General features: G+C 41.8%; 1 protein-coding gene across 1 annotated transcript in view; it reads left to right on the top strand.

Annotated features, from left to right (window-relative positions):
- LOC110520015 (solute carrier family 66 member 2) overlaps positions 1-16,055 on the top strand; it is a 57,862-nt gene that overhangs the window by 12,022 nt on the left and 29,785 nt on the right. Inside the window, 1 exon segment of the mRNA XM_021596976.3 lies at positions 13,754-13,970. Coding sequence (XP_021452651.3) covers positions 13,754-13,970 — 217 coding nt within the window.

Raw genomic sequence — 16,055 nt, 5'->3', positions numbered from 1 at the left:
TGAACCTTCACCCCAGTCTGAGGTCCTGAGTGCTCTGGAGCAGGTTTTCATCAAGGATTTCTCTGTACTTTGCTCAGTTCATCTTTCCCTCTATCCTGAATAGTGTCCCAGTCCCTGCCACTGAAAAACATCCCCACAACATGATGCTGCCACCACCATGCTTCACCGTAGGGATGGTGCCAGGTTACCTCCAGACGTGACGCTTGGCATTCAGGCTAAAGAGTTCAATCTTGGTTTCATCAGACCAGAGAATCTTGTTTCTCATGGTCTGAGAGTCCTTTAGGTGACGTTTGGCAAACTCCATGCGGGCTATCATGTGCCTTTTACTGAGGAGTGGCTTCCGTCTGGGGACTCTACCATAAAGGCCTAATTGGTGGAGTGCTGCAGATATGGTTGTCCTTCTGGAAGGTTCTCACATCTCCACAGAGGAACTCTAGAGCTTTCTCAGAGTGACCTTCGGGTTCTTGGTCCCCTACCTGACCAAAGCCCTTCTCCCTGGATTGCTCAGTTTGACCGTGCAGCCAACTCTAGGAAGAGTCTTGGTGGTTCCAGACTTCTTCCATTTAAGAATGATTGAGGCCCACGTGTTCTAGGGAACCTTCAATGCTGCAGAAATGTTTTGGCATCCTTCCCCAGAAACATCTCAAGGATGATCAATGGAAACGGGATGCACCTGAGCTCAATTTTGAGTCTCATAGCATAGGGTCTGAATACTTACATAAATAAGGTATTATTTATTATTTTTATTATTTTTATTTTTTATGAGCTAAAATTGATTAAAGCCTGTTTTCACTTTGTCATTATGGGGTATTGTGTGTAGATTGCTGAGGAAATCGTTTTCTTTAATCCATTTTAGAATAAGGCTGTAACGTAACAAAATGTGGAAAAAGTCAAAGGGTCTGAATACTTTCGAAAGGCACTGTATGAAGAAAATCTAGAAAATCTCTTTCAATTTATTTAGCAACCTGTATGGCGCAGCTGTCCACATTTTTGTCCTCAAATTAAACTGGTATATTTTTCTATTTATGCCAATCCTTTTCAGACAATTTGTATCTTTAATATATGGCAAACAAACAAGTTGCCTCCCTTTCTCCTCTTCCACTTGCCTCCTGCATTTTCTGCGGTAATGCTGAAATCAGTTGGTTGTAACATTGAATTGAGCAGACATTCCCATATGTTTTCAATAGCTACATATGTGACATAACTACATTCTCTATTCATAATATAATTAATACATACAGTACCAGTCAAAAGTTTGGACACACCTACTCATTCAAGGGTCTTTCTTTATTTGGACTATTCTACATTATACAATAATAGTGAAGACATCAAAACCATGAAATAACACATATGTAATAATGTAGTAACCAAAACGTGTTAAACAAATCTAAATCTATTTAATATTTGAGATTCTTCAAAGTAGCCACCCTTTGCTTTGATGACAGTTTTGCACACTCTTTGCATTCTCTCAACCAGCTTCACCTGGAATGCTTTTCCAACAGTCTTGAAGGAGTTCCCACATATGCTGAGTACTTGTTGGCTGCTTTTTCATCATTCTGCAGTCCAACTCATCCCAAACCATATTAATTGGGTTGAGGTTGAGTGATTGTGGAGGCCAGTTCATCTAATGCATTACTCCATCACTCTCCATCTTGGTCAAATAGCCCTTACACAGCCTGGATGTGTGTTAGGTCATTGTCCTGTTGAAAAACAAATTATAGTCCCACTAAGTGCAAACCAGATGGCATGGCGTATCGCTGCAGAATGCTGTGGTAGCCATGCAGTTTAAGTGTGCCTTGAATTCGAAATAAATCACTGACAGTGTCACCAGAAAAGCACCCCCGCACCATCACACCTCCTCCTCCATGCTTCACGGTGGGAACCACACATTCTGAGATCTTCCATTCACCTACTCTGCATCTCACAAAGACATGGCGGTCCAAGACAAAAATCTCCCAATTTGGACTCCACCGGTCTAATGTCCATTGCTTGTGTTTCTTGGTCCAAGCAAGTCTGTTCTTCTTATTGGTGTCCTTTAGTAGTGGTTTCTTTGCAGCAATTCACGCAGTCTCTGAACAGTTGATGTTGAGATGTGTCTGTTACTTGAACTCTGTGAAGCATTTATTTGGGCTGCAATCTGAAGTGCAGTTAACTCTAATAAACATATCCTCTGCAGCAGAGGTAACTTCTTCCTTTCCTGTGGCAGTCCTCATGAGAGCCAATTTAATCATAGCCCTTGATGGTTTTTGAGACTGCACTTGAAGAAACTTACAAAGATCTTGACATTTTCCAGATTGACTGACCTTCATGTCTTAAAGTAATGATGGACTGTCATTTCTCTTTGTCCCCACTCGGTGCTCCCGAGTGACGCAGCAGTCTAAGGCACTGCATCTCAGTGCTATATGAATCACTACAGACCCTGGTTAGATTCCAGGCTGTATCACAACCGGCCGTGATTGGAAGTCCCATAGGGCGGTGCACAATTGGCCCAGAGTTGTCCGGGTTATGGTTTGGCCGGGGTAGGCTGTCATTATAAATAATATTTTTTTCTTAACTGACTTGCCTAGTTAAATAAAGTTTTTTTTATTTTTTAAATACAATTATTTTAGCTGTTCTTTCCATAATACGGACTTGGTATTTTACCAAATAGGGCTATCTTCTGTATACCACCCCTACCTTGTCACAACACAACTGACTGGCTCAAATGCATTAAGGAAAGAAATTCAACAAATTTGCTTTTAACAAGGCACACCTGTTAATTGAAATGCATTCCAGGTGACTACATCATGAAGCTGGTTGAGAGAATGTCAAGAGTGTGCAAAGCTGTCATCAAGGCAAAGGGTGGCTACTTTGAATAATCTCAAATATAAAATATATTTTGATTTGTTAACACTTTTTTGATAACTACATGATTCCAAATGTGTTCTTTCATAGTTTTTATGTCTTCACTATTATTCTACAATGTAGAGAATAGTCCAAATAAAGAAAAACTCTTGAATTAGTAGGTGTTTCCAAACCTTTGACTGGTACTGTATAATACCACTGTTTTTTTTATCAATCAATATATTTGAGATTAACTATATTATTTGTTGTAATATTTGTTGTATCTTTTCTGGAGGATAACATTTTATTTTTAACCAGCTTTGTATGGCTTGTTGAAGAAAGGACCATACTTTAAACAAAGTAGAATTTTCCATTAGTCAGAAATTCTAAATTGTAATCTGTATAAAGGGAAAATACCAATTTCTTTAACAAAGGATGAGCCTTTCTTAGTAATCTATTTAGTAATCTACTGGTTTAATATTTAAAGCATTAAACCATATTCATTATATAACAGGCACTTTTAATTTTGTCTTAGTCTGTTTTTGCATTCCAAATAAAGTAAAATATATTTTGCTCATGTGATTTAAAAAATGAGTTGTCTGGAGAAGGCAGCACTATTAGGAAGTAAGTAGACTGTGATAGGACCAAAGAGTTAATCAATGTGATTTTTCCATTTATAGACAAGTACTTACCTCTCTATTGTTGCAGAATCTTATCTATTTTTGCAAACTTTCAATTGAAATTGGTTGTGGTAAGTTAATTTATATTTTCTACTTCACCATCCGCCCATTTTATTGGTGAACTACAAGGTAGTTTAAACATTGTGTCTTTTCCAATAAGTAATATGATATACTTGACATAATTGGGTTTTAGTCCAGAGAGGATAGAAAAGTGATCAAGATCTTCAATGAGACTGTGAAGGGATCTGGATTGCAGATTTCAGAAAACACTTGAGTAATCGGCTTACATTGACATCCCTGCATTTCTAACCCTTTGATGTTCTTGTTGGATCTGATTTTAAGAGCTAGCATTTCGAGATGGCCATAATACATAGATATGGAGACAACGGACAGCCATGTTTAACTCCTCTTAATAGCTCAATACTTTCTGAGAAGTAATTATGATTTACTATTTTACACCTGGGGTTAATATACATAACTTTAAACCATTGTATAAGAGATTAATCTAAGTTAAATCAATGGCAGACTTGATGTCATGCTAAAGTTTGAGATACCCTCGCTCATCTTAAACTCAAGTCTTCTGCCTGACTGCAAAGTTTAGTTTGTTCTCTTCGATCAGGGATTTTATTTATTTATTTATTTATTTGACCTTTTATTTTACTAGGCAAGTCAGTTAAGAACAAATTCTTATTTTCAACGACGACCTAGGAACAGTGGGTTAACTGCCTTGTTCAGGGGCAGAACGACAGATTTTTACCTTGTCAGCTCCTTGCTTACATTTGTATATACGATCACCTGTCTCTCTTATTATGCATGGGAATACTTGGTAACAGATTTGTAAAATTAAAATAACTTGGAGCTGATTTCCTTGGTGTTTTTACAGTCTTATGTCCAACAATGACAAATAAAACTATTCTGCTAGTTGGGGAACCCTGTCTTAGATTATTATGGAAAGTACCATGAAAAGGCTTACTCAACATGACCTGCTTTAGTGAGCATTCAGGGATGCGATTGCCTTGGTTTGTGCTGCCTTTGAAATAATCTTCCAGGATAAACTAGTGTGATACTACTATGCATCGGAATCTTATAATGGTATGTACAGTATATGCAAATTAGTCCTCTTATCATTTATTTGAATGCATATTCATTAAACACAGAGGTAGGGGTTGATGAAAGGTCAACCTATAAGACAGAACACTGCAGCAGAGCCACAAGACAATAGAATATTACTGCAGTCATCTACTATATATAGCTAAATGCAAATATGGACATGCCTGAATGGCTAAATGACTTAGAAAGGATATTTTATTTCAATTTAATTTGTGAACTTAGAGCTGCCTCATTGAATATGAACTTAATGACATAGCTATATCAGCACAGTCTTTGTCCTTGTTCAAAATATTGAGGGGTACAGTACATTGTCTTTCTAGTGTAGAGTTTGAATGGATCCACTTTCAGACCCACATTATTGCTCCCTGATCAGCAGTCATGTCCAGGTCAGTCTGTCTGGTACCCAGTCAGTCTCATACAGTGCCTTGCGAAAGTATTCGGCCCCCTTGAACTTTGCGACCTTTTGCCACATTTTAGGCTTCAAACATAAAGATATACAACTGTATTTTTTTGTGAAGAATCAACAATAAGTGGGACACAATCATGAAGTGGAACGACATTTATTGGATATTTAAAACTTTTTTAACAAATCAAAAACTGAAAAATTGGGCGTGCAAAATTATTCAGCCCCCTTAAGTTAATACTTTGTAGCGCCACCTTTTGCTGCGATTACAGCTGTAAGTCGCTTGGGGTATGTCTCTATCAGTTTTGCACATCGAGAGACTGAAATGTTTTCCCATTCCTCCTTGCAAAACAGCTCGAGCTCAGTGAGGTTGGATGGAGAGCATTTGTGAACAGCAGTTTTCAGTTCTTTCCACAGATTCTCGATTGGATTCAGGTCTGGACTTTGACTTGGCCATTCTAACACCTGGATATGTTTATTTTTGAACCATTCCATTGTAGATTTTGCTTTATGTTTTGGATCATTGTCTTGTTGGAAGACAAATCTCCGTCCCAGTCTCAGGTCTTTTGCAGACTCCATCAGGTTTTCTTCCAGAATGGTCCTGTATTTGGCTCCATCCATCTTCCCATCAATTTTAACCATCTTCCCTGTCCTTGCTGAAGAAAAGCAGGCCCAAACCATGATGCTGCCACCACCATGTTTGACAGTGGGGATGGTGTGTTCAGCTGTGTTGCTTTTACGCCAAACATAACGTTTTGCATTGTTGCCAAACAGTTCAATTTTGGTTTCATCTGACCAGAGCACCTTCTTCCACATGTTTGGTGTGTCTCCCAGGTGGCTTGTGGCAAACTTTATACGACACTTTTTATGGATATCTTTAAGAAATGTCTTTCTTCTTGCCACTCTTCCATAAAGGCCAGATTTGTGCAATATACGACTGATTGTTGTCCTATGGACAGAGTCTCCCACCTCAGCTGTAGATCTCTGCAGTTCATCCAGAGTGATCATGGGCCTCTTGGCTGCATCTCTGATCAGTCTTCTCCTTGTATGAGCTGAAAGTTTAGAGGGACGGCCAGGTCTTGGTAGATTTGCAGTGGTCTGATACTCCTTCCATTTCAATATTATCGCTTGCACAGTGCTCCTTGGGATGTTTAAAGCTTGGGAAATCTTTTTGTATCCAAATCCGGCTTTAAACTTCTTCACAACAGTATCTCGGACCTGCCTGGTGTGTTCCTTGTTCTTCATGATGCTCTCTGCGCTTTTAACGGACCTCTGAGACTATCACAGTGCAGGTGCATTTATACGGAGACTTGATTACACACAGGTGGATTGTATTTATCATCATTAGTCATTTAGGTCAACATTGGATCATTCAGAGATCCTCACTGAACTTCTGGAGAGAATTTGCTGCACTGAAAGTAAAGGGGCTGAATAATTTTGCACGCCCAATTTTTCAGTTTTTGATTTGTTAAAAAACTTTGAAATATCCAATAAATGTCGTTCCACTTCATGATTGTGTCCCACTTGTTGTTGATTCTTCACAAAAAAATACAGTTTTATATCTTTATGTTTGAAGCCTGAAATGTGGCAAAAAGTCGCAAAGTTCAAGGGGGTCGAATACTTTCTCAAGGCACTGTATGCTGTAATACAGCTGTAATCGAAACCCATTATCAAGTTCATTTAAATTTGACTTGATAAATTACAAATCCTACTTCTTGACCTGGGGCAAGATTTTAATGACACTTTTGCTCTGCTGTGTTCCTATGTAAACTGTGACATGACAGAGAGGTGAAGCTTGAAGGTTTAACATCTGTCCATGCTTATGTGTGTGCATGTGCACACTTGTATGTTTTCTTTACATGTGAGTATGTGCACTTACATGCCTACTTGTGCAATATGAGAAAGGACAGTGGTCCAGTGTTTCTTAATGAGAGGCCAATCAGCCCACTATTTCTGAAGCTCTTGCATTATTCAAATGAGACCCACTGCTGACTGAGGGAGTACAGAAACCAGGCCCTCTGTGTCTGCTGCCTTCATTAAAATGTGTACACAACCCACAAACCTCCTCCTGCCCTGCCAGATGCCCTCTCACACAGCCAGCTCTCTACCCATAGGCCATGCCACCTGGGCATAGGTGCCATGTTGTTAGGACTGCTAGTGGTGAGTTACTGTAGGAGTCCCCTCACCAGTCAGTCTGAGTGATGTTGAGTAAAATATGTGCAGACCACACTGATCGTATGTAGGCATAGCCAACTTCCTGTTTTTCTATTAGTTTGTCAGGCAGGTCTGATTTAATGGTTTATTATTCTGGATTCAACCTAGCTTGTGTTATATGTTCCCTTTGAACTATCAATACTCATGGGTGTACTGTTAGCTGAAAGGGCAGCATCTCTGTGCCCATGGTTGACCTGTCCCAGAGTTATTGGCTCAGCTGACAGACAGAGACAGGATGGCTGGTTTGGCCATGGTGACCCTGCAGGTGAAAGGACAATGGGTCTAGTTGTCCTCGGGTCAATTTGGAACGGGTCGCTATGTTAAAAAAAATGTATTTATGTATATCGGGTCCGGATGGAAAATCCCAAGGCCCATTTCGGAATGGACCCGTGAAGACCTCTATTGCTAACACTAGCAGTTGTTAGTGCTGCTGAGCTGAATGTCTTACAGATGACTAGCAGAATGTAAACCCTCTGGCATTCTAGATGTGGTTGAGCTGGACTCCGCTGTAGACCTACCGGCCCTGGGCTACCAACACTGTCACATGGATGTGTGAAGAATTTCCATTGAGTGCTTTGAGTTTTTCTGCTATTTTAGTAATTAAAATGTTTGATCTGAAGAGCTGGGGGAAAAAATAAGTGCACCTCACCACCCCACTCCTCCTTGATGTGGTGCCTCTTGTGTGGGTCTTTTGAAGTGCAGCTCGTCAACAAGTCTGCTCTCTAGTGATGCGCGGGATTACTCACAACCTACAGTCCCCGCAGTTATATCCGCATGGCGGGCGGGCGGGCGGGTTTAAGGTAGTACAATATTGTGTGGATGAAGGCTGGGTGGGTGGCGGTCATGTTAAATCAAGATTTTTTAAAATAGGTAAATGTATCATTCTTGTGCAATAAAGATCTATAGGCTACATTGAGGTTTTTCTTTCATTATTGTTATCTGACGTTAGTGTGTAAGCCTAAGCTTTAGCTGTAAGCGTGCCAAATTCACGGCAATTGCCAAATGCTTTTGGGAACTTAGGCAAAAAAATGTAACATCGATTCACTGAGGTAAAAAGGACAATGTCGGAGTGGGTTTAAAGTTTAAATAAAGAGAAGGGAGGGCCAGAACAGTAACCTAATGTTTGGGAGAGATGTTATGTGTGATGACTGTGAGGCACTGAACAAATTCTACAGTCACAAGACTTCAAATATGGCATGTGAAGGGAACTGTACTGTTTGGATGGGTTAAATGGAATAGTAACTGAAATGAGAACACTGACTGTAGGTCTATAACCTCTCACATAGCCTTACATAATAGTAACTTCTACAGAATTAAGCAGTTCTTGCAGTAAAATTACATCCCCCATTTTGACTTGGGAACAGGAGTGGAGGACTGTCTGTAAAGGTGCTGTCTTTATCCAATAAAATAACATGTTATTAGTCACAATTGCCGAATACAACAGGTGTAGATCCCACAGTGAAATGATCTTACATGCTTAAAATCTTACAGTGAAATGTTTACTTACGAGGGGGGGGGGGGGGGGGGGGTGCAATGCAAATAGTCTGGGTAGGTGTTCAGGAGTCTTATGGCTTGGGGGTAGAAGCTGTTTAGAAGCGTCTTGGACCTAGACTTCGCACTCCGGTACCGCTTGCCATGCGGTAGCAGAGAGAACAGCCTATGACTAGGGTGGCTGGAGTCTTTGACAATTTTTAAGGCCTGGTATAGAGGCCCTGGGTGGCAGGAAGCTTTGCTCCGGTGATGTACTGGGCCGTACGCACTACCCTCTGTAGTGCCTTGCACCTCCTGGTATAGAGGTCCTGGATGGCAGGAAGCTCTATCCTCTAGTGCCTTGCGGTCGGAGGCCGAGAAGTTGCCATACCAGGCAGTGATGCAACCATGCTCTTGATGGTGCAGCTGTAGAACCTTTTGAGGATCTGAGGACCCATGCCAAATCTTTTCAGTCTCCTGAGGGGGACTAAGTTTTGTCGTGCCCTCTTCATGACTGTTTTTGTGTGCTTGGACCATGTTAGTTTGTTGGTGATGTGGACACCTACCACTCTTGTGGCATCCGCAAACTTAATGATGGTGTTGGAGTCTTGCCTGGCCGTGCAGTCATGAGTGAACAGGGAGTACAGGAGGGGCCTGAGCATGCATCCCTGAGGGGCCCCTGTGTTGAGGATCAGCGTGGCGGATGTGTTGTTACCTACCCTTACCGCCTGGGGGATGGCCCGTCAGGAAGTTCAGGATCCAGTTGCAGAGGGAGGTGTTTAGTCCCAGGGTCCTTAGCTTATTGATGAGCTTTGAGGGCACTATGGTGTTTAATGCTGAGTTGTAGTCAATGAATAGTGGGTCTAGGGTTTCTTGGATAATGGTGTTGATGTGAGCCATGGTCAGCCTTTCAAAGAACTTCATGGCTACAGACGTGAGTGCTACAGGTCGGTAGTCATTTAGGCAGGTTACCTTAGTGTTCTTGAGCACAGGGACTATGTTGGTCTGCTTGAAACATGTTGGTATTACAGACTCAGACAGGGAGGGGTTGAAGAGGTCAGTGAAGACACTTGCCAGTTGGTCAGCGCATGCTCGCAGTACCTGTCCTGGTAATCCTTCTGGCCCTGCGGCCTTGACCTGTTGACCTGTTTAAAGGTCTTGCTCACGTCAGCTGCGGAGAGCGTGATCACACAGTCTTCTGGTACAGCTGGTGCTCTCATGCATGTTTCAGTTTTATTTGCCTCGAAGCGAGTTTAGCTCGTCTGGTAGGCTCGTGGCACTGGGCAGCTCTCGGCTGTGCTTCCCTTTGTAGTGTGTAATGGTTTGCAAGCCCTGCCACATCCAATGAGCGTCAGAGCCGGTGTAGGACCATTTGATCTTTGTCCTGTATTGATACTTTGCCTGTTTGATGGTTCGTCGCAGGGCATAGCGGGATTTCTTGTCAGCTTCGGGTTAGAGTCACGCTCCTTGAAAACGGAAGCTCTAGCCGTTAGCTCAGTGCAGATGTTGCCTGTAATCCATGGCTTCTGGTTAGGGTGTGTACATGCATTCACTTTGGGGACAAAGTCATCAATGCACTTATTGATGAAACCAATGACTGATGTGGTGTACTCCTCAATGCCATCAGAGGAATCCCGGAACATATTCCAGTCTGTGCTAGCAAAACAGTCCTGTAGCTTAGCATCTGCTTCATCTGACCACTTTTTTATTGATCGAGTCACTGGTGCTTCCTGCTTTAGTTTTTGCTTGTAAGCAGGAATCAGGTGGATAGAATTATTGTCAGATTTGCCAAATGGAGGGTGAGCTTTGTATGCATCTCTGTGTGTGGAGTAAAGGTGGTCCTGAGTTTTTTTTTTCCTTCTGGTTGCACATTAAACATACTGATAGAAATTTGGTAAAACGGATTTAATTTTCCCTGCATTAAAGTCCCCGGCTACTCGGAGAGCCACCTCTGGGTGAGCGTTTTCTTGTTTGCTTATAGCGGAATACAGCTCATTTAATGCAGTCTTAGTGCCAGCCTCAGTCTGTGGTGGTATGTAAACAGCTACGTAAAATACAGATGAAAACTCTAGGTAGATAGTGTGGTCTACCTGATCATGAGATACTCTACCTCAGGTGAGCAATAGCTCGAGATTTCCTTAGATATCGTGCACCAGCTGTTATTTACAAAAATACATAGTCTGCCGCCCCTTGTCTTACCATACGCCGCTGTTCTATCCTGCCGGTACAGCGTATAACCAGCCAGCTGTATGTTAATAGTGTCATCGTTCAGCCATGACTCCATGAAGCATAAGATATTACAGTTTTGAATGTCCCGTTGGTAGTTTAATCTTCCGCGTAGGTCATCTATTTTATTTTCCAAAGATTGCACGTTTGCTAGCAGAATGGAAGGAAGTGGGGGTTTATTAGATCGCCTACGAATTCTCAGAAGGCAGCCTGCACTTTGGCCCCTTTTTCTTCGCCTTCTCTTCACGCAAATCATGGGTATCTGGGCCTGTTCCCAGGAGAGCAGTATGTCATTCATGTCGGGGTTGTCAGACTCGTTAAAGAAAAAAAAGGATTCTATCAGTCCGTGGTGAGTAATCGCAGTCCTGATGTCCAGAAGTTATTTTTGGTCATATGAGACGGTAGCAGCAACATTATGTTCAAAATAAATTTAAAAAATACGTTAGAAAAAAACAAAATTGGTTGGGGACATGTAAAACGTCACCCTTCTTCTCCGGCACCATCCTGGTTACCCATCCCCAGGTGGTTGGGGATGGGTTGCTACCAATTGCGGGCGGGTGCGGGTGAACAAACAGCTGACCTGCACATCATTACTGCTCTGCTCTCCAGACTGGCTAAGGTAAGCACAACACTGAAAGGGATCTCACTGGTAAGGCCAGCCTGCCTCAGATGGTGCAGCAGCCTGGATGAGAGCGAAAGAGAAGGATGACAAGGGAGGGAGAGAGGGGCAGAGATGAGAGAGAGGTAGATTTACTGATTTGTTTCTTTTGGATGTGATGCAGATCCATTGGTTATGTTTCTTCATTATGTTTTACTTAACAATTTGAGGTAGGTGTTTTTATGATTGTGCAAATAAAACTACCAGGCTTTATTAAATGGAGAGGGTGAGTGGATGGAGAGAAGGAGGGGGGAATAGAGAGAGGGAACTACAATATACTGTATTTGGACAAAACAGACCACAGTTTGGAAAACAGGTCAAGCTTTAGGAGTGCCAGTAGTACTGCTGCTCTCAGCAGCATTGCCTGCCTTATTTAAAGGAGAGAAGAGCTTTCATGTTCCTGACAAATGGCAGAGCTTGCCCCTGCAGCTGCCAGCACACTAGAATAAGGGGTTGTGGGAGGTGGCGGGGTAAAATCAATCTGATTTTATTCACAGGTGAAAAATGAAGTCCTCAGAGGATTCTTTGAATAAGGCCTCTCTGCCAGGCCCTGTTCAGAAGCTATCAGTGTCAGCGTCTGACTCTACAAACATTATTCATGTGCTGAGACAGCCTGGGCACCGCACCGGCCCTCACTACAAGGACGGACGCGACTCTGTGTGTGTGCGGGCGTGGTTCAACGCTCGTGCCTGTGTCCTGTCCCCCTCAGATCCTATCTCCTGTTCTATCTCTGTATTGGATCTGTAGGAGGTGTCCCATGATAAGGACATTAATCAAGCATTCTTCTCGCTATGAGACGTCTTACTCTTGCCTCTCCCACAATTCCGTGAGCCCAGCGGTGGTGTGTAAAGGTGCTGTGTTCCTGACGGGGGTGTACCATCTTCATCACGGTTCCCCTGACAGGTGTTGCCAAGTGTTCTTTGCAGAATCTCAGAATGCAGAACCTATTGACAATACGCGGAACACGGCCACTTCCTACATGGAACATCAGAGTCCAGTCGGTTCACTTACAAATGGGCTCTTATTTAGCTATCAATTCCATTCAGCTGATGTCAGCTCGTTCAATTCCCCCTCTCTGGTAATTTCAAAGGAATACGAGGCCATTCATCATGTGGGATTACTGTCTTGTGAGGAGCTGACTGGTCCTATACCTACCACTACCAAACCGAGAACCTCTGGCGCTCAATATGCATGGTTGTGTCTGGATTTTAGGTATCACACTCAGCTAGACCCTTATCTCAGCTTGTGACCCCCAGGGCTCTCTTTAGTACTCAGGGTTGGGTTAAATGCATTAAATGCGGAAGACACATTTCAGTTGAATGCATTCAGTTGTACAACTGATTAGGTATTTCCCTTTCTATTTCTGATTTCTCTGAGCTTTGATGTCACGCTGCCTTCCTCCTCTCTCCTTTTAGGATTTTATATCCATATCCATTAGACTCTAATGCGATGAACAATGGCAATAAAAGCCAGTGAAGCAGATCTGGAACTGTATATTTACATGCCTCTCTGTGAACGGTTTGTCTCCTCTCCTGAGTTCTGCTACTATATACAGTAGGCCTACCCTATTGGGCTGCCAGTGCAAACATGGAAAATAATGGATGGAAGTTGAAATAGTCTTAAAATATCTGAATAATTAATATTTGTTAGTGAGAGAGGAGCTCTGTCTGACCACATTTTATTTTAGCTGCCACATTGCATCTCTTTTTCTCATTGGTCAGAGTGTAGGCTTAGTCTCTGGGGCTAAATTTTACTTCACTCTGTACTTTTAATCTATTTTTTTTAAATTTTTTAATCTGGTTGACTGAGTTATTAGAATAGCTCTATGTACTGTAGCTCTGTATTGGCGCTATGTGGATGGAATAATGTCAGTGATGACGCTTGCAGGATCCAGAGCCAGATATTATGTAAATGTGAAAAGCTTTTTAAAAAAGTCTCTCCAATGTTTAATTCACTTACCTGCACTCTATTGATTTATGTGCTGTGTTCAATGAATGTCTGCATTTTCTAATGAAGGAATCTCTCTCCACTTCTTTCCCTCATCTATCTCCCTCTCTTTCTCTCCCGTCTTTCCTTCCTCCACCCCCACCCCCTCACCTTTCCTCCCCATCTCTCTCCTTCTCGCTCTCATTCTCTCTCCCTCCTCTCTCCCTCCCTCCCCCCTCTCAGATCTGGACCTGTGCTACTTCTGGAGCTGGAATGCGTTTGAGGAATACCTGCTGTTCTGCTTTGCCTTCACGGTGCAGTGTGCCTTCCTCACCCTGCTCCTGCTGGACTCTGTGCTGTTTGTGGAGGGCCTAGGCTCCCTGGCTATGCTGTTCGATGCCATCATGGGGGTGCCACAGCTGCTGCAGAACTTCCACAACCACTCCACCCGCGGCATGAGGTGAGTGAGTGGCCTGGCTGTAACACACTCCATGAACCCTGTGTGGTGTATACTGTATGTCAATAGGCTGTTGGTCGACAGAGTTTTTTTTTTTCTTGAGCGGTCGCAAATTTATTTAGATTTTTTTTATGACATACGAGACACCTGTCTGATTCGCGCCTTCTCAGTGGACTAATCATTGCGGAGGCCGCTGGGATGGCACAGTCCATCACTCTAAGACTTTGTACATTGTATATTGTATATGATTTAGGGCTGTCCGTTGGCCGACCAAAAGTAATCTGTTCTTTCAACCAATCGATTGGTCGAAATTTTTAAACTTGCATTTTTCCATATATAGACACACCCTATGTGTTATAATAAAAATCAATCAATCAAATATGCATTGAGCTTGTCTGATGCTTTAAGCACAATGTTTGATGAAATAAGACACAAATTACTCAAGAGGGAGCCAGAGATCAAGATAACCAGAAGAAAAGAAAACCTAACCTGTCCCGACCACGCCTACTGGCTTTCGAAAATTTTGCAGTTACTCTCATGAAGTTGCCGGTAATAGGCTGCACGAGGAGTGCCGATTTATCTTACAAATTCTACCAATCTGCGTGCCAGTTAGGGTTTTCAAATGCACATTTTCGTGGAACAGTTTCATTTAATTTATAATAATGTCTTCGTATCTCAAAATCATTGTCATGTGGTTAATCAAAATTCTATCCAAATCTAAATGGTACAAACCTAAAAAGTTACTTCTATTGCCATTGCCATCTATGTAAAAATTGCCTATAAAGCCAACAAATGAAAACATTGCAATCTGCAGGTAGAAAATATCCTGACACATTGGCCTGTCTGCAACACACTTGAAACATTGTATCAACTATTAACTTGGGTCTTTACAGAAGCTCCTTGCAACATTGTATAAAATATTCTGGGCCCTCAGAGTTTCCTGCGTCCTTCTATGTGTAATCAGTTGCGCATCCTTACTCAACATTGACAGGAGGGTTCCAAACAAAAGACAGTGACGAAATTGACAAAGCGCTTAAATGGAATGAAATGAACCAAAACTTGTTTCTCACAAGTGTAGCATAGGTTGTGTGCTCTGCAAACAACGTGTCTACTCCAACAATCAGAACGGTAAAAGACTGGAATAATAATATATTGAATGCATTAAAACTAGAACCGTCTAGCCTTTTAGAATATAAGTACCAGCTAGAGAAAGTTGCTGGGCTTCCCCTTTAGCATATGCATCAGATGCTCTCAACCTGCAAGGCGCGCAAACAAACAAAAATAACAACAGAGATAGATAGAGTCAAGGATATGTTTTGTATAATTCTACAAAGTCCTAGAAAAAACGTAGGCCTGTAGCCTATTTTCATTTCCCTTACAATAAAAACATTACAGTGTAATCCATTTGATCAACTTTATTTGTAGATTTGATTAGTAATAGAGTTATAGTAACTAATAAAGTCCAGTTACAGCTTCTTTTAACAAATTAGAAACAAAAAATATGAGAATAATAATATAACCAGCCAGGTGTGCAGGTGAAATGATTTGCTGTATTCCTAAACAAAAGCACCAGTCATGAACAATTCTAAACAATTAATTGCATAAAGAAATTTGTGGAAAAATTAATGATGATAACATTTTAAAAAACAGTGATTTGTTGATTATATCAAACACTGTATTGTGCTATTATTTCCGTGCCTTTACACATTAATCAATCGCGTCTTCTCTTTATGCTTCGGGTCCACAAACAAATTGGTTGCACTGCACAGTTTTCATGCGTTCGTTGTTGGAATGAGACCAAGGTGCAGTGTGGTAGGCGTACCTTTTCCTTTAATTTAAAATGTTCCACCAAAAAACAATAAACAACTCAACGAACGTAAAGCTAGTAGTGCAAACACATGCAACACAAAAAGACAGGATCCCACAACAGAGAGTGGGGAAAAGGGCTGCCTAAGTATGATCCCCAATCAGAGACAACGATAGACAGCTGCCTCTGATTGGAAACCATAATCAGCCAAAAACAAATAAATATACCATATAGAATGCCCACCCCAAATCACACCCTTGCCTAACCAAATAGAGAAATAA

Source organism: Oncorhynchus mykiss, chromosome 1 (assembly GCF_057628025.1).
Source record: "Oncorhynchus mykiss isolate SJ-2025 chromosome 1, ASM5762802v1, whole genome shotgun sequence".
NCBI lineage: Eukaryota > Metazoa > Chordata > Actinopteri > Salmoniformes > Salmonidae > Oncorhynchus > Oncorhynchus mykiss.
This window is presented reverse-complemented; position numbering and strand designations above follow the sequence as displayed.